The sequence below is a fragment of the Cyclopterus lumpus genome, chromosome 3 (assembly GCF_009769545.1).
Source record: "Cyclopterus lumpus isolate fCycLum1 chromosome 3, fCycLum1.pri, whole genome shotgun sequence".
Classification (NCBI taxonomy): Eukaryota; Metazoa; Chordata; class Actinopteri; order Perciformes; family Cyclopteridae; genus Cyclopterus; species Cyclopterus lumpus.
Genome location: NC_046968.1, coordinates 6,254,226 through 6,277,860, shown reverse-complemented (window position 1 = coordinate 6,277,860; position 23,635 = coordinate 6,254,226). Strand labels below are relative to the sequence as shown.

General features: G+C 47.2%; 1 protein-coding gene across 1 annotated transcript; it reads right to left on the bottom strand.

Moving 5' to 3' along the window:
- Nucleotides 1-670: 670 nt before the first annotated feature.
- On the bottom strand, nt 671-23,635 carry wtip (WT1 interacting protein). The gene is made up of 8 exons (XM_034529319.1): nt 21,588-23,635; nt 15,600-15,701; nt 8,343-8,410; nt 6,898-6,960; nt 6,468-6,598; nt 5,888-5,939; nt 5,635-5,703; nt 671-4,222 (listed from the first exon to the last, which is right to left on the bottom strand). The coding sequence occupies exons 1-8, from the start codon at nt 23,092-23,094 to the stop codon at nt 4,070-4,072; spliced, it is 2,145 nt and encodes a 714-aa protein (XP_034385210.1). The 5' UTR covers nt 23,095-23,635; the 3' UTR covers nt 671-4,069.

The following is a 23,635-nucleotide window of genomic DNA, read 5'->3' as shown; positions in this document are numbered from 1 at the left end:
ATACATTTGACTTGACTGGTCTAATTACAATTTGTAAAACAGCAACATTAGAGCCATATTTTTTAAAAAAGGAGCCCAGTGGGAACAGCCAGAGTGATCCAACCATAATCCAGTGACCCCTGGATGATCATATTAGAGACACGTGTCAGCGGAAGACATTAAGGGCAACAGAGAAATAGAAGAGTGCAATTAGAGTGAGTAGAGGAGATGGGATATGACTTTAACAACAGCGTGAGATCTCCATCTGATTCTCATCTCCATCCCAAGCACTTAGAAACCAGCCAGCCGTGGGAAAACCACTTAGATGTGGTCAGACCACTTAGATGTGTTCAGACCGGTCTGGACTTGCCTCCACATGTTCCTGCTGTACCCCTGGCCTGAGACTATATTTATGCTATCGCTTCTGCTCCTGTACTGCCAGTCTACAGATCACTCAATATATACAATCCTAATTACTTCACTACCTCTGCATATTCAAATATGTGAAATTTGAGTTTTAATTTTGGAGGGCCAAAGAATTCCAAAATAAAACCATTCATGAAGGATGTATCATGTCGGCACTATTTTATAACTGGGGTCAAGATTTCATACTTAATAAAAAAAACTAGAACTCTAGATTGACCAATAAAAACTTCAAACGGCAAAGTAAAAGTGAAAAAACAGACAATTGTTTTGCAGTTAGCTACAAAACCACTTTATTGAAAAAGCAGATTATGTCATCTACAGTTAAATGATACGTCCCGATTTTTAATACATTAAATAACTTTAGACTTTTTTCCATGTTTAGATAAATAGATCTAGTTTCCTTTTTTTATGAACCATCTAGGTAATCAAAAACACTTAGAGATACAAAAGATGTGTGACAGATGTGCTTGTTGGAACTACCAGTAAGAGAAGAAGGAGGCTTCTCTTTCCAAGTGACTTTGTTTGACAGAAAAATAAAATACAAAACTAGCCTCTTTATGTACAGGGGTAACTAGATGTGTGCTATGCAATAGAAACTCAAGTAGTACTTTTTAAAAGGGTGAATTAATTCTCTTTAAAAGGGGATACACTCGGATTTCTTGGGGGCTGATAATGTGCAGACGAGGGAAAACAAACAGAAAAAGCCTCATTCTTAAAGTATAGCACACACTACTTGACCAGAACCATCAAACAAAATTGAGGTTCATCAAATGACACTGGGAATGTCTCACATACGCAGTCCTTTTCATTTCTGCTTTTACAAATATACAACACTAATCATTATTACATTGAATGAATCTCATTACATCAGGTTACATTAGAAAGCACTTTCTGCTCGTGGGGACCGCTGCCTTCAGTCTCTGTCTTTGACACATTCAGTAGTATTTATTCAGACCTGCTTGTACAGTAATGCAGTATGATTTAGCGACCAGTGTTGGCACATAATGCTTGGCGGTTGTTTTATTCTAGTGTGAGAACCAGACGGGTGGAGATTGCTAAACGTCAGAGGGATGACATACCAGCCACTGGAACACAACGGCGACACGGCGCTGGACAGATGCTCAAACAAACACCAAGAATTAGACTCAAACATCTGGAGGGAGGTATAACATCACTAACAGAGAGGGAGCAGGTCTTTGTGGTGGTGGCGGCGCTGCCCTGCAAACAGTGATGTGCGTGTGCCATGGCCCTGCCACTAGCACGCGCGCACACACACACACACACACACACAGATTCACACAATGCTGATATTTGAAATCCGCACACATAATTGGGGATTATCTACCTTTTGCTCAGTGCAATAGTATCGCACAGTTTCCTCAATCCCCCCCCCCAAAAAAAACAACAACTCGATGACGGTAACAAAGTGAGGCGGGTGGGACTATTTTTTCCTGCACTACCTTAGCTCAGTGTTTTTGGTTTACACACACAGGCACGCACACACACACACACACACAAACAACCAGCAAGGGAAACATGGGGCGGAGTCCCGGAAAAAGGCGGGTGGGACCAGCAGCTCCGGGTTTTCAGGGACGTCCTCCCACAACACGACAGCAGACTGCCTGGCGTTTAAACCGGAGCCCCACACACACACACACACACACGCATACACACACACACACACACACACACACACACACACACACACACACACACACACACACACACACGTTCCGTCTTGAGGCATCCTTGTAGTAACGCACTGTGTTCTCAATGCTCATAAACCAATGAACACTGTCTGGAAAACTTTCCAGGAAACAGTGTCGGGCAAAAGTAATTTTGCAAATAAACCATTCAATGAGTTGTATTCCTCTTCGAGTACCAGATGCATGCAGACAATGTCAGAAAACACGTTTTAACTTTTGTCCTTATATTATATTTTTAACATACAGTTTGGCCACGTCCTTTCCAATCAAAGTTCCTAAATGGCTTTTCATAGTTTGTGTTTTTTTCTGTCCTGAGCTGAGATTTAGTTTCTATGCCGGCCGCCGAGTGTTGAACCACAAGGCCTAAATCTCAGCATTTAAAGACCCATTTCTAGCTAAACGCTCAGATTTTAGGATTAGGTTTAAATCTTAATCCTCGAGCTCTGTGTGACAATTTGTCAAAGTACCGCCACCCTCGACAGAAGGTCTGAAAAGTCTAAAAAGGGTCCACAAATGCATTGTCACATTTTCTGGGAATTAGGTAGAAGAATACATGGAATTACACACAATCAATGCAATGTTTAACGTGAAGTTAAGGTATGCAGAAATGTCTGACTGTTAGTGTGTGTGTTACAGCCGTTTACAGTTGTCAGAAAAAAAGGGGCATATGCAAAGTTTAAAAAGGGATAAATGTGTTGCCAAAAACTTGATTTGGGTACTTTTACTTTAGGTCATTTGGTACTCAAAGTGGAAATTAATAATTGAAGGCGGATACTGTTTGATCCTACAAAGCCAGTGGATCTGTGACCCAGTGAGAGACACACGAAGAGGCTCCGTGTCCTGGAGGAGAAATGACACAGACACAAAATCTTCAGGAGGCTTCCGACTGCGTTTCACCTCTAATTTCCATCGCAGGTGCAGCAATGAAAAAAAAAGAAAAAAGAGAGAGAATCTACATCTATGATCTTATGTGGAAAACGGTTGCAAAATATATATTCATATATAAAAAGACATTCTATGTGCATCTACAATTTTCTTTTTTCCGTCATAATATAATCATTAATTAAGACACTGCTTGTGAATCTCTTGAGGTCTTGTCTAAGACTTCTAAGTGGAATGTCAGTCGGTTATTTCTTGTGGTGCTACGGTGCATCTGTTATTTCGGGGTGCTGCAGGGTGACGAGCGATGAGCTAACAGTTTATTTCTTTCTCACGGCCCTGTCTCGTGATGCTGGGTGCCCTTTGCATAGCCTTTAGCAGGACTCCAATTCTGTGTTAGAAGTTGCACGGAGAGAGAGAGCCCGCTCTGAAGACACAGCGTGCCCGCCCTGGGGTCTGTCCCGTCCAGCCAGCACTGGGAATGTAGTCGCTCGCTCCCCGGCCTCATGACGCCGACATCAAAGGAGCTCTCTGTCGTGACAGCACTGCAGAATTCACTGCGGTGATCCGCTTCAGTCAGAGCGCAGGAATGAAAAACATGGAAATAAAAAAAGAAAGGGGGTGAAAAGCACAGAGAGAGAGAGAGAGAGAGAGAGAGAGAGAGAGAGAGAGAGAGGGGAGTTTGCGTCCTCTCCTCCAGTCCAAAGCGCCCTCTCTTTGATGAATGCGTTGGGGTCATGCCGCGTGACGTCAGTGGGGGCCTCTGGGAGAGCCGCGGCGTTGGCTTTCAGGGTTAGGCACCCAAGGGGAAGGGGGGAGGAAAGGACCGCAGATGAAGAAGGAAGGGGAACCCTTTTTTTCCCTTTCTCCCAGCCCCGTCATGTGACAGCAGGGCTTGTGGTGGGAGCTGCACAGAGTGCGTCAGTCCACGGCCTGGTCGTCCAGTTGAGGACAGGGGGCGCACAGAGACTTCCCTGGAGCTGCTGGAGGGGGTGCAGGACTTTTTTTTATTTCCCTGCTGCTGGTGTCTCGGATCACCTGGGAGGCAGGGCTACGGTTGCTGCCCGCCCTCCTCCCCCTCACAGCTCCGTGACATGGAGGGGGTAGCTGGGGGGCAGGTGGGCAGGGACCTGCGACTGGAGCCGGTGGATGTGGCAGCCGTGGCAGAGCAGGTGGCCTTCGAGTGGATAACAGCGGTGGCCCTCTTCGTCGTTTAGCTGGAGGCCACAGTCCTAAGAGAGTGGAGTAAAGACGTGAGCAAACACCAAGAAGACAATCAATAACTAAACGCGTGTGTGCTTTGTTGATGCTAAATCTACTCAATGAGCTCGATAACCGTCATATCTTCCAGTTGTCTCTCCCCGTTTCCAGTCTTTGTGCCGAGCTAAATCTGGCAGAGCGCGAGTGAATTAACATTCTTACCGAAACACTGAACTCTTCCATCGAGCTTACGTCTGCTGAATTGCCACATTTACCGTCGTGGCACACATCCGGACGGAGTGACGCATCGACATTGTGACTTCAGTCGTGCGGCTGTTTCACTGGATGCTTCCTAGCGCGAGAGGGTGCTGAGCCCGGAGCCCGTATTCAGATCCTGAATTCTGAAAGGATCCAGTCTAGTGCTTCTCCCAAACGGGTGCCTGTCTTGTGTATTCTTTCCGTATTTCCTTTTAATGTGAGTGTTGGCACACACAAGATTCCATACATTTATGAATATATACATTGAACCTGTGGGGGGTTCTGTACACATCAGACAGGAATGAGGCTGAGTGTTTGACCCTGAGCATGCTGGAGGGAAAGGCAGCTGAAAATCCATGTATTATAAATGAGTTTAACGCATGTGGGAATCAGTATTGCTGTCTCCTTGAAAAATGTTTACAAAAGAAATAATACATTCTTGTAGGCACCTCCGGTGTTACAGAATCGGAAAAAGATTTTCTTTCCGATATGTAATAAATGTACAATCTCCAGGATGATTCAGCTCTGGACTTTGCCCTTCCTCTGTCCACGAGTCCCCCTCTCCACAACTCGGCCGAATCATTACCCGCTGCTTACATAACGCTCCGATCGAAGCGGGATGTCAGCCAGTCAGAGGCATCTGTCTTATCCGTCCTTATCAATTCAGTATTTACAGTTCAGAAAGAAATGCTGAATCACTGCAGTGGAGCGAAATATGTGTTTGTTTCACTAAACCCCTTCTGTCACACTTGAACTGCAAACCGTCTGACGGAGTTCAGTTGCGCGATGACTGGGATTTCACAAGTCTGGTTTGAGCAACAAGTCCCCAGCTGAGTTCAGGGCTCAGCACTGGAATGTGCTTCGTCAATGAGTCACAATGTTGAGCTGTAACCTTGGGCTGGTATCCGTCTGTGTGTGTCTGTGTGTGTCTGTGTGTGTGTGTGATTCATTCACAACGACCGTAGCGGTGGCATTAAAACAAGTCTGGAGTCTAGTCTAGTCCCACTATTTGCTGCTGTCATCCAGGTTCATTGTGTCTGTGAACATGAACGCAGCCGTGCACCATCGGGGGTGTGAATGTGTAATGCTCAAATCACATGCTCGGCCGACTGCTCTTACTCATATACGTGTGTGTGTGTGTGTGTGTGTGTGTGAGGACAGAGTGCAGACAGGAGGAGCATCTCACCTCACAGTGGTAACACTGCACATGGTAGTCCTTGTCCATAGAAACGACCCGGATGGTTTCCTCAGAGCCCTGGTGGCACAAACACACGGTCAGCCTCTAGTGTCTCATTAAAGTTAACCAGCAGCTCTCAGGTTTGATCTCTGCAGCGCCAGCATGCGTCTTCATAGATAGCGTTGGGTCAGTATACTACTTCGGGATGACAAACCCAACAGATATGTAGGATGTGTTCCAACTGATTTGAGATAAGGCTTACCTGGGCTGGGAGGATGGGCTGGTTGCAGGAGGCACACTTGGGAGCAAACACCCTGTCATGGAGGAGAGAACAACAATTACAGACTTGAAAATGTCTCCAGTTCACATTCTTATTGTCTATAATTATTCTGCTGCGTGACACAAAAGGAAAACTAGCACGGTTCTCGTTTTCACCCCCACCCACCCACCCCAACTGGCTCTAGATCGTCTTGAAAAGGCTCATGGTGAAGGTGGCTCGCAGCTCCTTGAGCTTTACAGCACACCTCGCCTGCCTGTGTGGGGAGGAACGGGGTGTCCACAGTGGGTCAGGGGTCTGCGGCAATGACGGCAACCCACCCTTCGCTTACCATTAATATCTATCCAATCAATGTGTTTATTATGACATTCTTTACAAAAGCGTTCTCCATAGATGTCGTCTCTTCATCAAGCTCTCACAGTGCACCGATATCTTGCAGCCCTCACAGTGAATGATACAGATGGTGACAAACTGCCATTTCCAAATGTTACTTTTTGTGCCCGGTATTCTGTGACGCTGTTTTCCCATCTTAACCGGGTGCAGAGCACAGAGCTGCTCTCCTTACGTGTGGTAGTCCTTGACACAGTAGATGTTGTTGTCAACGTCCACGGTGAAAGGCACTCCATCTAGACTCTCTTTACACACCACGCAGCGGAAACAGCCAGGATGGTAGGACTTGCCCAGCGCCTGGAGGATCTAGACACCCACACAAACAGAAAACACACACACACACACACACACAAAAACAGAAAACACACACACACACACACACACGCACACACGCACACGAGATGAGGGTAAGACTTGGGAGTGAGGCCAAGTAACACATGATGGGCTGCCGTCACAGATATTTCATAACTCAGCGGGGCTTTGTAGTAAATAAGGCTCAAGGTTTTGAGAAACCAAGAATAATACCGTAGTAACATTGCTGGGAAGGTTTGAAATATTATACATGTGTTCACGCTCTACATGCTATGTGAGATAAGAGCTCCTACCATCTCCATGATGAGGTGACCACACACGAAACACTTCTCGGCCGTCTGCTGGAAACCAGAATACTGCAAGACAAGACACAGGGCTTAATATCGTCACCAGTACATTTTTAGGGAATTGTATGTTGGCCATGCTATCAGTGGGCCAGCTTCACACCTGGTGCATGACCTTGTTTCAGTCCAGGACTCATCTATAGAGGGTGCTGCTGCGCTCTTTAAGAGAGCGTGAAAAGCATTTCCTTCAAAATCCTTTTGTCTCTCAGCTGACATGTTGGTCAGATAGCTGTGACCGGTGGCGTCTCACCAAATTTGTTTTTTTAATCTTTATTTTACTGCTGGTTTTTTTCGACCTCCATTATATTTCACACAGTTAAATGCATGCACATTTGGGAATTGCCATGTTTTGGTTGGCCAGTGAGCATTCCACTAGACCAACTGGGTGTGAAGTGCCTCGGAGGAAAACGAAACACCCCACGTCACATCAGTAGCTCCTTTCCCTTAAACCCACAGCGCTGGAGGATAATGACCATCTGCATCTCACAACCCCCTCAGGGTCGTGACCTGATGACTCGAGGGGGAGGGAGGGGTGTGTAGATGTAGAGGAGATGTGGCTACCAGGTGAAGGTGGGAGGTGGTAATGGGCAGGCAGCCCCCTGCCCTGACATCTCCACTCCAGATCCACCATGCCACCCTCGAGACACCCCCGGGGGGTGACGAGCCAGACTAGTCGAGTCTTAACTCTATCGGGGAGGCGGAGGAAGATTAGTCTCATCCCGTTATCTGACTTCAAGCATCAGTTTGTCACTGACGGGCAGTGGTTGCGAGGGGCAAAACAGGAATTTTAGTATTTCCCCAACAGATTAGCAAGTTAAACTGTAAGGGGAAGCTGCCTATAAACGGGAAGTACTGACATTGTTGTGAGTTTTTTGGGATCCTAAAGTGGTATTTCAACATTTATGTCACAGGCGCCTTTTGTAAGCTCCTTCCTCTATGTTTGGAAATCAATCCCCGACACATTTTATGGCCCTTGGTCTTAATAACAGCATCACATACAGCTAACAAACGTTAATGGACATTAAATGTATCATCACAGCGTTTCCATGAAAGCTGCCCTGTTAACCTGAAGCAGATGGACCAGGAGCCCGAGAGCTACAGCTGTCGTCGTCCTCTCTTAATTGTAGGCGCTGAGGAGCAGCTCGTCGGGTAATTGAGCTCCTTGGGGAAATTTGGGGGACATTAGTGTGAATTGGAAGGGTGGTGCTGAACTCCTAATTACTGCTGCCATGTCCGTTTCCTCTGGAGATCTGCAGAAATGTAGCCCGAGATCCTAATCCCTCGCTCTCTGCTCCGCCCAGCCGTCTGTCACCCCACCGTGAGGCCATGATACGGTGCTAGCAGCTGATCATCACAGAACTAAATCAATAATCGTGAACACACGGGTGACTCACCAGGAAATCCTCCTCACAGTAGACCTTCCCGTTGACGTTGTAGAAGGCTTTCCCTCGCAGCCTCCGTCCTGAAAACAAAGAAAAATAACTGTGAAATCTACATATTCAAGAAGACTTTAGCCAATTTGCTGCTGCAGATGCATGGAATAAAGTATGTGGACAGCCCCATTCATGCTTTGGCGAACTTTAAACTGTAGATTTGCTCCGTTGGCCAATAGCAAGCCATCTTGACAACGCTCACTTTTAAATGGGACGGAGAGCCGGAGAGTCCAAAAAAGAACAAGCTGAATTAGCTGCATATAAAAAAGGCACACAGAGATGAATAGATTATGTCAGACTAAACACTCCGAATGGCATTTTGAAACTATTTGTGATACACGTTATACTGTATGCCTCTTTCTTAATCTCTACACTTTACAACAGAAGGTTGGTGCAGAGCAGATGTCCGGCCGAAGGAAATCGACATCCTGCCTGTGTCTCCGTTTAATTACTTTGAGCGTTGATCCCAACAGGATTCCATTCACAATCAATACAGCAGGCTGCTTTCAAAACCCCCCCCCCCCCCCCCCCCCCAAAAAAAATCTGTCCTCCTCCCTTATCCCGCCATTGTACCCCGTTCACAGACAGACCAACAATAGCAGGCTGGAGGGAGGATGTCCCTAACGTTGACACACGCATCGAGCCCAAGCTTTTAATTGAATAGCACACTCAAAAGGTATCAAATTTGGTTTTACGTTTTGGTCATTCCTCAAGATACACGACCAAACTATTGCTGCTACCATCGGCTTGGCGGCTGCTCAGACTGATGAAGCTACTTTGAAGCTTCCCTTTGGTGGTCTCAGACACTACGCATCCCATCAACAGTTGCAGCCCTGCACCGTGCAAACACGTCCACAGAAACATGCCCACGCCCCAGCGGGACCAGGTTCAGCACACTGAGCTTCTAGCTCCGAGTGCGAGGGCGGAATTCCTCTGGGTGAGTCTTCATTCATCAGAATCCAAGTCTGAATCCAACCTAAAAGGAAATTCTGCTGTGGGGCTGGCTTCTGCAGCCCCCTGCCATGCACCCCTCACAGCTCGCCCTTTCAAATTCATTTAACAGCAGCGGTGTCTCTCTGGCAGCGCGATGACTTCACCCGAGCCTGGCAGACGAAGCGCACGGATCTCATAAATCTGCTGGATTAGTCAGATTTAATTGTCGTCCCGAGCCTCCACTGATTTTATGGGTGTCCCAGAATGGGAAAGATGGGGGCCCCCCCTTTCCCTCTTTTTAAACACTGAAAATGTATGCAATAGCTGTATTTCACACACAAACCCCGTGTCACAATGCTGGGAGATGGCAATACATTAACACCCACATAAATGGCCGCAGCAGCCGAGGAATGCCGTCCACACAATAGGTGAGACTTTTAAGACTTTGAGACTGAGGAGCAATTAGCATTTTGGTAGCGTGGAGGCAAAGAGGAGAAAAAAGGGGGACTGAGGAAGAACTCCATGTGAAGCAACTCTTGAGAGACACGGTCTTCAAAGCCGAGACGTTGCAGAGGCTAAACTTGCAGGAACAGTGAGATTATGGCGAACAGTGCAGCAGCGGGGGCTGCGAGATGTTGCTGTGTGCTCGTCTGTGGCCTCTGCTCTGGAGTTTTGGGGTCTGGAAGGTGAACACAAAGGCCCCAGCGCTGATGACTGTGTGGAGCGCTGCTAGGGGAGCGGGCCGACTGAGCAAACGGGGACATTCTTTCTGCCTGAGGTCACTAGCTGGTCCCATTCAACCCCCCACACCTCTCCAACACCCGCTCTCTGCCCGCTTCCCTCGCCGCCGAGTAAAGGGGGGGGAGGAACTCTCTCCCCCTTTCTCCCTCTGGCCTTTTGTCAGCAGACAGCGCTGCCGAGAGCCCAAACCTCCTCACAGCGCTACAAGTGATAGAAGCGGCAGCTCCGATTACAAGTTACTACTACATCCGAGACCTCTTTAACACTAAATGGTAATGGATGCAATAAAAACGGAACTTCACAATGCAAGATCAAAATGTAACCTTTATGAACGTAAGATCAGAGCCTCATCAAGATAGAATTCTTATTTTTCCTATCGATAGGAATATATATTATAGAAGTACAGGTTTTACATAGCCAAAAACGTCCATGCTGTAAAAACCTGACCTTAAAAAAAAGAAATGTATGAACCCTATGAAAGGTAACTTAACCGCAACACGATTAATAATGACATAATTATGACTCTTCTCGCTCGAGCTGCTCACAGTTATAGCTCTGACCTCTGCGCTCCTTGAAGCAGTTGCTTGTAATTTCTGTTCAGTTAAGAATCAGAGTTCATTTTACTAATGCATCCATTATGATTAATGGTGTTGCCTTGGAAACGAATGCCGGTCCGGTAAAAGGGGACTGATGTGGCAGCGTTGCATCGATGTTATTCGGCTGAAGTTCTTCATGGTATAGAAGTCGTGATGAACCATCTCACGCATAAGAAAGTGGAAGGCACTGGTTTCCACGAATGAACCAGCAACATTTAGTGGTGTCCACAGAGGGATGTAGGTTATAGGTTCTTTTATCCCTGTTAAGTCAAGACTAGTGAATGTGTTGGTTTCCCCCAAAAAAGTGGGACTTGCTTGGCCTGACCTATGGGCTCCCTTGCATCACTTTATCCCAAAAGGCCACCAACGACTTCTCTCAATCAAATGTTTTAGGCACCGTAGTAATAATGACGGTTCTGGCCAAGGTCGGGCTTCCAGACCGTTAATATGTGTGACGGTGACTGGATTTCTTTTCATGCAGCCTCAGTGCAACACAAATAATCAGAGGGTCAGACGGATGTCACTCTAGCCCACAGTGTCTTCAGACGAGGTCTAATCGAGCAATTGTTCACTTTGAAACATCAAAAATGTGCAAATGCTGCTCAACAAAGTAGGTCACATCGGGTCACATTCCATGTAGAAGTATGTGTCAACTTCCTATTGGTCATATGGCTGCTGTTGTGTCTCAACATGAGATAACTATTCCTCTTTGTGAAATGCATGGCATGCTCTTATTGTTTTTAAAGCAACGCGCATCTCAACCTGAAATAATGTTGTCGTTTTCGTAACTCTCAGGGTTATAATTGTAATCTCTGCTTGGACAAACCAGTACTTTAAAGAAAGAAAAAGAAAAAGAGCTCAACACAGAGCAACGAAGCAGGCGGGTTCACTGAATCTCTGGAGCTGAACACAGGACACCTTTTGGGCACCAAGTGGCTTAAAGTAGACGCTGGCCTCCGAAGACCGACAATAAATCACACATATGATTCTGGCTGTGCGATCAGTTTCATTGGTTTGACAATAAAGTTGTTGTTAACACTACTAGTGTTGCACTTTGACACCTACAATAAACAGAGCGACATTTCTCTTGCTCTTGGCGGCGGGATGCATCGCTCCGTCTCGGGCAGAGAGACCACAGCTCTGGTCTGTCTAGGGGCAAACCACCATCAGCCGTGAATGACGCAGTTCTCCACTGGAATTTATAACACATCAAGTAACTGCTGACACACCCCTTGAGCCATCCAAGGTAATACTAAAAAACCAAAAGAAACACTCCAGCAATGACAGACAGCTCTGAAGTACAGCTGTAGAGGAACAGCTCGGGGAAACGGCAGGGGCCAACATGTCTACATGCTGAATAAAGAGATGTGGAGAAGAGGGGTGTGTGTGTGTGTGTGTGTCAACGGGACAAACAGTTAATAATATCCTCCAGCCCATGATGCAGTTATATTCTCAATATGTGCTGAGTGCTTTTGGTATTTGGAGACAGATTCAGCTGTGAAATGTCTGCATCTTAATGCGTTCAAACTTTGAACTCCTATTGTCAACACTCCATATCGTGCTGAAAGTGACAGTTTGGTACTGCAGCCGATAGTACAGCAGGATATTTCCAAAGGATATTATCGAGGAGTAACGATGAGTTGTGCTAAATGAACAAACCTGGCCGACTTCTGCCCACGCACATCTGCCAACGAACAACAACAACACTTCTAATTGTTTTGGCCTCTTGCTAAGAGACACATATTTGAGTAAATCTACTTTTTTTTTCTTTTTCTTTTTAAAAAAAAAATCGGTGGTGACAATAAATAATATTTGGCTGCGGCTCAAATTGAGGGCGATGTCGTAACGTGTTAATGACGCCATGATGGTCCTCGGTGCAGAATGCCTCGCAGCATCCAGTCTGCCCGCTGTTCATTAAAAGAAAAAGGAGGATCTCAACTGTGCGACTCCAACCAGACCACAAAGGTTAAATCGAGGGGGTCAAAAATGAAATACAGCTGCACGCTTGTTAGCTGTCGGCTCAGCGGCTGGCTGCTAATGAGAACGCCTGTTTGTATCCAACAAGCTACTGACTTGAATAACCAATGTGGTTTATATGACAGCTTCCACAGTCTTTATTATTGCCTCAGTGTGCGTGTAGTACACATGCTGTATGATCCCCAGGAATAAAACGACAAAGAAACCAACGTTTCCTTTTTTTCCCCGCTTTTCCGATTTCCGCTGCCTGGCAGGTGCAACTGGTGGCGGTGAATGATTTGAGAAATTCAAGCCCTTCAGCTCTCTTCTCCTGCCAGTTATTTCAGAGGCCGTTTGAGTTACAGTAACACACAGATGAGTCACCGGCCCTGCGGCGGACAGTCTGCTCATCCAGCCCGAAGCAGCGTGTTTTTTCCTTTTTCACATTCACGCGGGAATCTGTGTTCACTCCAGTTAAAATGTGTTTTTTGTGAGAACAAATATATATTTGGTGGCATAATATAAAAGTGCAACTCGTCCTGCGACAATTAAGCTGCAGGGTGGATGAAAAGGCGTTGTTTACGTGGCACAATTATAGCCGTGAGAACATTATGCATAGAACATGTGCTCGTACGGTGTACAAAAGATGAAGATAGACATTTAATGTCATTCTTGACAGAGAGGGAAAATCCAAACTGAACTGACTAACCCCCCCCCCCCAAAAAAAAAGTATGCACGTGTGTGTGCACGCACTTCTCCGTGCATCTGCAGTTTAACGTGAGCCCATGCCCGGCCTGCCCCCTCTGATAAGCAGGTCTGGTACACTTTGTGTCTGATTGAGGTCCTCCAGGGAAGGCCGGCTGAAGTGGAGGGGGGTAGTTTGCATTCTTGGCCATTTCATGAAAAAAGGGTGCAACCATGGGAGTAAGCCAAGAGGAGGGCTCAATTATGCATGGTTAAACAAAGCCCAAGGCTACCAGCGAGCAATGTCTCAGCAAACTCGGCCTCACTCTGGAGCTCCAGACTCCGTGAGGACCCTACTCAAGAGAAAAAAAAGGAAGAAGAAGAGAGAGAAACCAAAAAACAAACAGCCACACAAGAACGCAGCTCCTGTTAAATCACTGGCTTGTGTTATGACAAGTGCAGGCACTTTGAAACTAAACTTCTCAGGAGGCCTTCACAACACTGCTAAAAAGAAAACATTTCCCATTCACATGAGGTCAAATGATGCATCGCAGAGTTTACGTTGCCGATAAACCAACTCGAGAGGCAGGATGAGCTGTCAAGGACGACGGTGTCGAGCTCACAAACTTGTCAGCCCCCACCCACCCCTCCAGCAAACGCCACAATAATTCCCTCAGGAGCCAAAATGAAACGCACATCCAGTCATTTTCCGAGAGTTTTTTCAGTCTTCAGGGGAATCTATCTGGTTATCTCACAAATATGTTGGTTGTAAAGACCTGAGTCTTTGTTTCATTTGATCACTGGAAGCAGCGAGCGACTCTAACACAGCCCTAAAACACAATCAGGATCAGACTCAGGGTCAGAGGCTACCTTTCCACGGCAAAACCCCACAACATCAGCAACTGGACACTCAGCATCTGGCCCCTCTTTCTTCAGACACACAATAAATCGGAAAGTATGTGGCTTTGGTTACATGTAAATTATAGGCAGTTCTTCCAGGGTCGGAGGGGGTGGGGCGGAGGATCAGTGTCCATGTATAGTACACATATGAATGGAAGCAACCTGGCTAAAAAGCTTTCCCCCGACATCTTCCTCTTGTTTCCCGGGAAACAGGAGAGGAGGGCTGGAGTCGGGTGGCAGGGGCGTCTCACACACACACACACACACACACAGACACACACACACACACACACACACGCACACACATGCTTTTCTATTTCTTTGCGGCATTATTAGCTTCTTCTTTTTTGAGGCAGCAGATGTTTTGATTCCTGGCCATAGCACCACCTCTGACAGAAAGCTGGAGGTACTAATGATGATTTTTCAGCAGAGCCAGCAGCAGCTGAGGCTTAGAGCGAGCTTGTATAATAAAGAACACAGAAATCTGTGGGGATCCAGGAAGCCGAAGATGAAGCATCAGCACCGTCTGTGGTTACTGAGAACAACTGTTGTTGACGTGGGATGTTTCTATGGTGTAAACCAACATCACTCGTCTCCATTCACCTGCAGAGAACAAAGGCATAAAGTGGCAAACCAACCCTCAACCCGAGGAGCCAAACCTCAAATCATGGTCTGCATCTCTGATTCAAATATGGCTGCTTTCCCTGTCTGTCTGTTTGAGGCAACCGGAGAATCAGAGCTCTGTAGGTGAGATCAAGGATGTGGACAGGAGAGTCGCAGGGGGTTGCATGGAGGGAGAGATGAGAGGCAAGGACACTGGTTAAGATGAAACAAGGGAGGTGGGTGCAGTAGTGTGGCCTGCTTTCTCCAGGCGGACAGAAGTTGCAGCAGCTGTTATGACACACAGCTCATGGAGACCATTAAAAAAGGTGCTTTAAAACACCAATGGTGCCCAATTGTTCAATTTGCACAACAAAACACTCCTTCTCCGTGTCACATCTCAGTCTACACACACACACACACACACACACACACACACACACACACACACACACACACACACACACACACACACACACAGCTTAGAATCAAGTGCGAAAAGGCGCTCCTTATAACTCCAGAACATTGCAGACAAGTACTGCTAACAGCTAATTCTGCATACTTTTAATTTGCACCAAAGATGTAAACCAATACAAGCTCAAAAGAAGAAACAGCCTGCAGGTTGTTGCCCACAGGATAACTCACTGAATGCATAGCAACAATATCCTTCCCGAATACGTACCGTAAAAGCATTTTGGGAACTTAGAGCGATTATTGACCAAATAAATGACACCGTGGCGTCCACAAAAGGCAGACGTGATGATGCTGATGATGATATTCCACTAAACCGACTGGAGGTTTTACTTACCACAGGAGCAGCAGGTGAAGCAGTTTGTGTGATACAGGTTCCCCATGGCCTGGCAGGCTTGGCTGGCTCCATACACACCTTTCCCACATTTGACACAGATACCTGTTAAGAGACACGTGGTCGGTTAGCCCATGTTATGCATCCTGAGCTTGTATGCAACCAGAGCATCCGACGTGGAAAAAAAAAAACTCCTGGTGAATCAATCCAGACGCAATTTAACCCGTTTTATGAACATTTCAGTTTGGGATTATTAACTCACGAGTAATATTTCTGAAAAATATCCACTTCCCAGCATCATTTCTATGCATTACATCATGTCGAGCTTGTGATTGTGTTCGAATGCGCCGAGAGGATGTGAGGGGATTGTCAGGAAGGGCCGGCCAGGAACGAGGAGCTCCAACGACTTTGTGAGCTTTTCTTTGTTGCCAGGAGCATGCAGGGTCAGTGATGTGCTGGAGAAACGGCACCGCCCCTGAATGGACTTCTAAAAGTATATTCCTCATTGCTGGGGGTCCATCTTTATTGAACCTGTTATATAAAACATGTCCCTGTGTATAAATGTACAGTGGTACAACTGGACTCTGTTTAAGATGCTTTACAGATGAGGATGGTGTTGTGCGTCTCCCCTTCCCCCTGGACTCCTCCACTATGTTTGGGGTTGCAAACAGGATTTTAGAAACACAATTAAAGTTTTTCAAAAGTCACCAATAAAGTTAGTAAAGTTGTCTTTAAATATAACAACAACAAAAAGATCATAATGAAAACACATTGGTAACATTAAGTATTTCTCTATAAAAAGAAAAATAGCATTAATAGTTATTATTCATAACCAGTCAAAAATCATCTCAGCTCATCAGCGTCATCAGGGGCGTGTTTGATCAGATTTGACAGGCAGTGCTGACAACATACACAGCCCCGCCGACTGAAATCAGATTATGATTTCAATGTTGCCAACTGTGATTTGTGCACAGAAGTAGAGAGCCCGCCCACTTCAGACCAGTGTGAACGTATTTCATATAAAATAACCAAAACTGTTCAAACTTAAGATGTAGAATTGAAACGTTGTACAAACGGACCAACCCTGGGAGGAAATGCCCAGCTAGCCACAGGTACACAAGAGTAGTGTGACCTTTAGTGAAGAAATGAGATAGGGGGATAGAATTATTTTTTTTAAAACAGTGGCTTTAAACTATTTGGATGCAGCAGCAGACTAACGACACAAGACGACCTCCACTGGGGTCACATTCCTCAGGGAGGGCAGGGTCAAAGCCTAGGAGGGGTGAGTCCAGGGTCACAGTGCCTACAGGACACAAGATCCCAAGAGGGAGTTCCTCCCGCCACCCTCACACGGACAAATTATTACAACGATTTATCTAAGAAATAAATACATAACTCAGGAAGGATTGGGGAGCAAGGACACACTTTCGGGGACGTACATCGTAGAATTATCTGGCTGTCTGACGCAATCTTTTCCCTTTCATAACAGCACCAGTGCAATCTGTGGCATTGTAGGAAACAGATAAAGGACACCCAAAGGTTACACGTCTTCCCTTTTAAACCTCAAGTGTGTACACATATGAATTAATCTGAATCAAAGTCAAATATTGGCATTTCCGGGTGGAACCTGAACTCACCACTTCACTCAGGCACTCAAAGATAAACTTGAAATAAGCACGACTGGCCGAGTAATTTCTCCAAAATTGAAAGTCACTGATGGTAAGTAGAAGGAAACACAGGCATATGTATGTGTGCTGGAACATTTTTGGTTTTTACCTCCATGAACTCCCTCTTCAAAGACGAGAAAACTTCTCTGTGAAATCTCACAGACGGTAAAAGTAAGTGTTCCTCCTGATAAACACATCGGATTCATCAGCCCACGGCCAAAGGCGGTTGAAGTGGAAGCATTCACCCAATCTGCCAGGGAAGCCAGCTCACCATAGTTGTCGATAATGAATAGCATTTACTGTTGCACATAATTTCTTTGAAATTCTGGGATTCCTGATTTGCCTCCTGGCTGCGTCTAGTTCAGCATAGGTTTCTTATTCATCTCTGGTGCTCACGGGGCCATAAGGCCACTTTTTGAATAGGAAACCTTTGTATAGACTCAATGAGACCATGACTGTAAATAAAAATGCCCTCTTGAAGCGTTTTTTTGTTGTTGTTGTTTGTTTTTTACAAGAAAAACATCCACATACTGAACATTTGCCCGGAGTGAATTACACACCCTGCACAGTGATCAGATAGCAGTCACCAATTGTTCATGAGGCATTCCTCTCTCAACGCCCTTCTTATATTAAACATAACTTCATTTTCTGCAGCACAACCACTCTGAAACGTTACAATGATCCGTTTTGTATAACACAATAACTTCTCCAATCGTACCTCACGCTCAACCCAATGTTGACAATACAGCTCATTTATAATGAACTTATTACTGATTAACAGCCTGTTATTATGGTTTTATAATATAATATATAAATATGGCAGAATAAACCTGAGTGAGTATTTAACTGGAGATGCCAGGCCATCATGCAGGCTTTGTTCATTAAGACGTTTTCCTGCATCTTTTTTCCAGCATACTTCCTCTTCTGCATATTTGCAATAACAACAATGGACGACACGGACCAGCTCCTCTGGATGTCATCTCATACTCCACAGGTTATGAACCGTACCGGTGATTGCATGTGGTGAGATGTGGTCTTTTTGTGTGACTAATGCTGACTCGGATCACAGTGTGCGACGCGAGCGACAGCAGTGTGGCCATCGACCCACCAGGCACGGCTGACTCCAGATACACATCTGTCTGAAGTCACTGCAAGCACAACGACACAACTCAGCAGGAGTGTGTGTTCTTACCCCTTAAATGTCATTGTGTGTCTACTCTTTCGCCCAATTATCGAGCTTTAGAGAGAGAGAGAGAGAGAGAGAGAGATTTTGGCAGCTACATTTTTAATTTCTTTCCCACAGAAGGAAATCTATGGCCATGCATTCAAAGACATGGCTCTTTGGCTTTGATTCTCTACCCAACGGCTAAACTAAAAAGAAGAAGAATGATTTATTTATAAAGCCATATTAATTTACCTCCATTACGTTATCCCCGCTGGTCTATATTGGAGATTCTTCAGATCTATGCACCATACCGTGTGTTGGCAAGACAGACTAGGTTGTTACGAGCTGCGGTTCACAAGGACAGTTGGGGGGGGGGGGATTCGAGAAACACTTTTCACATTCATAGAAAACAGGATGCCGAGTCCCTCATGTGCCCATTTCATAACATGTTCATGTGGCAAGGACAGGATGTTGTGCATTCAACTGGGGTCAAAAATAAACCGGCATCACTGGATGCACACACACACACACACACACACACACGTCTGGAGATAAAAATGAAAGCAGGAGATGAGTCATTATGCGTATTTAAAAAATACTAAATACATTTAATGTTATTTCTGAGAGACGTGCTCGCAGAATAAAGTAATAAAGTAAAACTGCTGCATGTCTTACTGGAGTGATTCAGTGTACTACACACAAGATCAGCTTTGTGCATCTGTCTGCATCTGTCAAGCACAAAAATAATCAGGATCCAGTGTGATAAATCACAACGTGGGCCCCAACAGCACCACAACAAACGGTATAAACAGACAATGTAGCATACAAAAGATGGAACAGGAGAGAGCTGTGATGCACTGTGTGTATTGAAAGCAAAAGCACTCACAGGTGCAGACCTCAATAAGAACAAAGCAATTAACGTCCCATCATGCCTACGGTGAGTCATTTCATATTTAGAGCCTGGTGCTCTGTGGGTATTGTTGTAGTCAGTTGGGGGATTCTGGAGCTGGCATTTGATTTGATAACTACCTGTTTACCCAAATCACACCTATACCGCAATGTGAAAGAGTGCAGTATTTTTACTTCCAAAAATTTGCAATACGGAACCACGGGGGAAAAAAGGGAAGCAGATAGCGTTCAAAGCATAAAAGCCTGGAGATTACGCCATCATTTCAGAACAGAGGTCTTCACTTGAAAGCTTAAAAACGTAGAGTGAGACTCTAAAGAAATCAAGAATCTAATCTCACGTAAGCTGCCATTTGTGCATGGACAGTAAATACAGAGGGCGGGCTTGAGTGCCGTCAGTCAGGCCTGTTGCATGACTACTGCCATTATAATTCTGGGCAGGTGATCAGACTTGACCCCCACCAACTATGTCTGGCCCGCCAGCCAAGATCGTGTGCCAAGTGTCTGGTGTTGCCCGACTCCCCACCGGCTGGTTAATGAAGGGCTTCATGGGGGAGTCAGGGCTGGGTGGTGTGTTGGTGGTGGGGAGGAGGGGAGGGGTAGGGTGCATCCCTCCACTGCTTCAATTGCAGGCCTGTATCGGGCCAGCTGTTGATTCACAGCTCCTTCTCCACCACAACAAACACAGGCCACACAAGGGCCGTCCGGCAGAGCCTGCCAGTGTGGGACACAGTGTGGGACACTGGCAGGCAGTGCTGCCCCCCCTTCCCCTTCCCACAAAAAAAAAAAAAGGCTCCGGCAGTCAATTTCTCCAGTCGCTACGGAAACAGAGCTGTCTCTATTGGGCTCAGAGCGTCTGACTGCATTCTTCTCTCTCTTTCTCTCCCTCCTTTTTCTCTCTCCATTATCGCTCCCGCTCTCTCTTTCTCTCTCCCCCCCCCCCCCTCTCGCTGTCTTCCTCATTTCTTCCCCCCTGTCTCCAATCCTCCTGCTCTCACCTGCCTCTCTGGAACAAATGAACAGCCGTCTCTGCCTCACTCTGAGCAAGTGCACCGGCTATAAAACACTCCACTGTTCTCTGGCTGCAGCCATTTGTCTTTGCTGCTAATTCAAAAAGGTGGACAGCAACTTTCTCAGCGGGCTTTCGGTGGCTCCGTTATTGCTGTGGAACCAAAATATATCTGGCCCCACAGTCCTGAGTCCCAAAAATGTGCCGCGATGTTCAATTCTTGAAATCGGGCACACACAAAATAAACTAAACAAACAAACCCCAAATGACTGACCACAATCTATCCATCAGAGGATATTATGGGGCATTTCCAACACATCCAGAACCCACAATGACCGAAGGGGGCCTGCTCTGGCTGAACAGAAGGTCCCATTCAGCGAGGTGCAGCGCTCCGCAAATGTTGGCCCTGCCAAGACAGAAATTAGTATTGCCCTGCAATGCCACTCTTATCTGCCACAGAGGGAGCCTTTAGTGGTAATGTAGCTTTAGCAGGTTGCAAATGGATTTTGAAGAGAACACAAACCTATAAATAACCTCTACACACACATCTATTTCTTTGAATTCCAAATTTCAGTGAGCACTCAACTGTGCTGTAATACAGAGTAAATTAAACATATCATGCTGCTCGTACTATTATGTGTTCAATGGTTGCCATGGAGAGTTTTCCCTGTTCTAAAAACGTTGCTCTTGTCGGCTGAAAACTGTCACTGTTTTGGATTCTAGACGGGCTCCGTCTGTAGATGACCAAAACCCACAGCAGGGTTTCTCTTTGGAAGCAACATTGTAGGGAGCTGACCCGATACCAGTGAGGGTGTGTGAGTGTGTGTGTGTGTGTGTGTGTGTGTGTGTGTGTGTATTGGGGGGGGTGGGCAAGTTCATTTCCTTTATCAGGCCCCGTTTCATGATGACATTCAGAATCCCAATCAAATGACCACTTAAGACACCCGTCTTCCTGAATCCCCTTAGATGATTCAAGACTTTGGTACACACACACACACACACACATTGGGGAACTGACCCATGCACCTTTGATTTTCTTAACTTTCAGGCTCAGAACCCGAACTCTCAACCTACACAAAATACTGATAAGGGGATGCTTGTAGATCATTAATGTTGGGTCAAAGTGATTTCCCTCTGCTAGAAACAGTAACACAGTTGTTTGCCTACATGTTCTGATGTTGTGTCCAATATACTTGCTAGTCTTAAGTTCTTTTTTTAAACCCAATGCAATTAATATTACCTACCAAAGTATTCCTTTTTCATGTGCATCTCTAACTCCTTTTCCAGCTCCAAGGTGAGTGCCTCCAGCCGCCTCTCCGCCTGGCTTGGTCCACTCTCTCGGCTGGGGGTCACCTGGTAAGGGATCTTAAACCTCTGGCTTGATGAAGCCGTCTTTGAGCACACCCCGTAACTAAATGACGATGGCAACCCCGCGGCCATCTCCACGGTCCCCCCCGCGTGGGCAGACTGCTGCTGGGGCTCTGGCACCGCCGAGAGCCCCTGGAGGTGGATGCGAGTCGGGATCCCGTTGGAGTCCCCGAACTCCTGCAGCAGCGTGTCCTCGTGTAAACTGCTGCCCAGCATTGATGACCTCGGCGAGGGCAGCTGCAGATCCGGGTAGGTGCTCATAGACCCCCTGGAGCTGCGGGAACTTCTGGAGCTGTGGCTGGAGATGCTGGACCGCGGACTCACCACGCAGTTCGCGGCGGTCCCCGGTCTTGCGCTCCCATCCTGGCTGCAGATGCTCGAGCGCGGGCTCGCCAGCGGCGCTGCGTGTAGAATCGCCCCCTCCAGATCGTGGTTGACCACGGGCCCGTACCGAGAATCGGAGTAGCTGGATCTCGGGCTGGTGGTGAAGGAGTACTGGCTGGCCGTGCTCGACCTGGGGCTGGTGTGCCTCTGGTCGTAGCCCATGCTGATGCCGCTGGTGCGGTTGCTGCTGGGCTTGCTGCAGCAGTCGCAGCTGTTGAGGCTGGCCCGGGGGCTGGAGTGCTTGCTCGTGTCGCTGGCGGTGCTTGCATAGCTGGATCTGGCGCTGAGGACGCCGGTGCCCTCGCAGTGCACCAAACTAGACCTGGGACTCGAGTACCGGTCCTGACCCGGTACCACCAGACTGGCGCGCGGGCTGCTGATGCTCGACCTCGGGCTGGCATGCTTGCTCTGCTCTTGCGAGGACAGGGACGACGCCAAGCTGGACCGGGGACTGGTGGCGTTGTACCTCCCGTCGTGGTGGCTGCTGCCGGTGATGCAGACGCTGTTGCACCTGTTGCCGGGCAGCGCCGCCGGCTTGTTGAGAGGCACGCCGTCGAAGGCGGAGCCGGTGCTGTACCTGTGGCCCTGCACCTCCAGCGAGTATCTCCTGTGCCTCTCGGAGGCGCCCGTGTAGCACGGCAGAGCCACCTCGGATTTGGTGCAGCAGCCCTCCTCGGCGTACGCGGCGTCTCTTTGTGGGGCACAGTAATCCACGGGGACGGTCCGGTTGCAGTTCACGGGGCGCACCGGAGCCGCGTTGTACACTTTATTCCCAGGCGTGAAATTCTCCACGGTGTGATGCTGTTGGTGGAGCGCAGACGTGCCGTTCACCGGCTTGCTCTGGTGCTCCGCTACCGCCGGAGCGGAAAAGTCCAAATCGGGGTTAATCACCAGGTCTCTCCTCGCGTTGTACATCCCGTCTGTGTACGCGTCGTACAGGGAAAGGTCCTCCATCAGTTTGCTGGCCCGGAGTCCCAAATCGTCCTGGTAGTGCTCCATGTTGTTGCTCCCGAGGCGAGGAACAAGTTCAGAGTGGGCTCCGCTGCGCGAGCCAAACTAGCGAGCACCGCGGAGCACTAATTGCATTTCACATGGAAATCAAAACAAAACAAAAAACCGCCGCGGTACAGCCACTCGCTCATTTACAGAAAACCTCCGACGTGCTCAGAAACCTCCACCGTGTGCCGCATCGTCTTCCTCTGCCGTGCCTCGCTTCGCGGAGTAAAAAAAAAAAACGAACTCTTTCTCACAGTTCCTGCCGACAGGGATACGTTTGTCAACTTCAGTTTTTGTTAAGTTGAAAGGTCTTTACAGTCAATGGCGCGCTGCGCGGAGGAATTTCTCCCGGTTGGTTTCCCCTCTAGTTTGGCTCACGGTCGATATGCGGGGAATTAAAGTAGGCCGGATAATCGGATACGCGATAAATATCCGTTGTACATCGATTTGGGTTCAGTAAGCAGGCGGCAATGTGAATAAAACGCCGTTTTACACGGGGGACTCGTTCGCGTTAGAGGAATGCGAGGATGTAGACAGGATGCGC

Excerpts from the sequence above, each read along its gene's own strand:
- wtip (XM_034529319.1), bottom strand. The coding sequence starts at position 23,094 with ATGGAGCACTACCAGGACGATTTGGGACTCCGGGCCAGCAAACTGATG. Across the intron at positions 15,702-21,587 it reads CATGAAAAAGGAATACTTTG|GTATCTGTGTCAAATGTGGG; the intron begins GTAGGTAATATT and ends GTCTCTTAACAG. Across the intron at positions 6,599-6,897 it reads GTCACCTCATCATGGAGATG|ATCCTCCAGGCGCTGGGCAA; the intron begins GTAGGAGCTCTT and ends GTGGGTGTCTAG.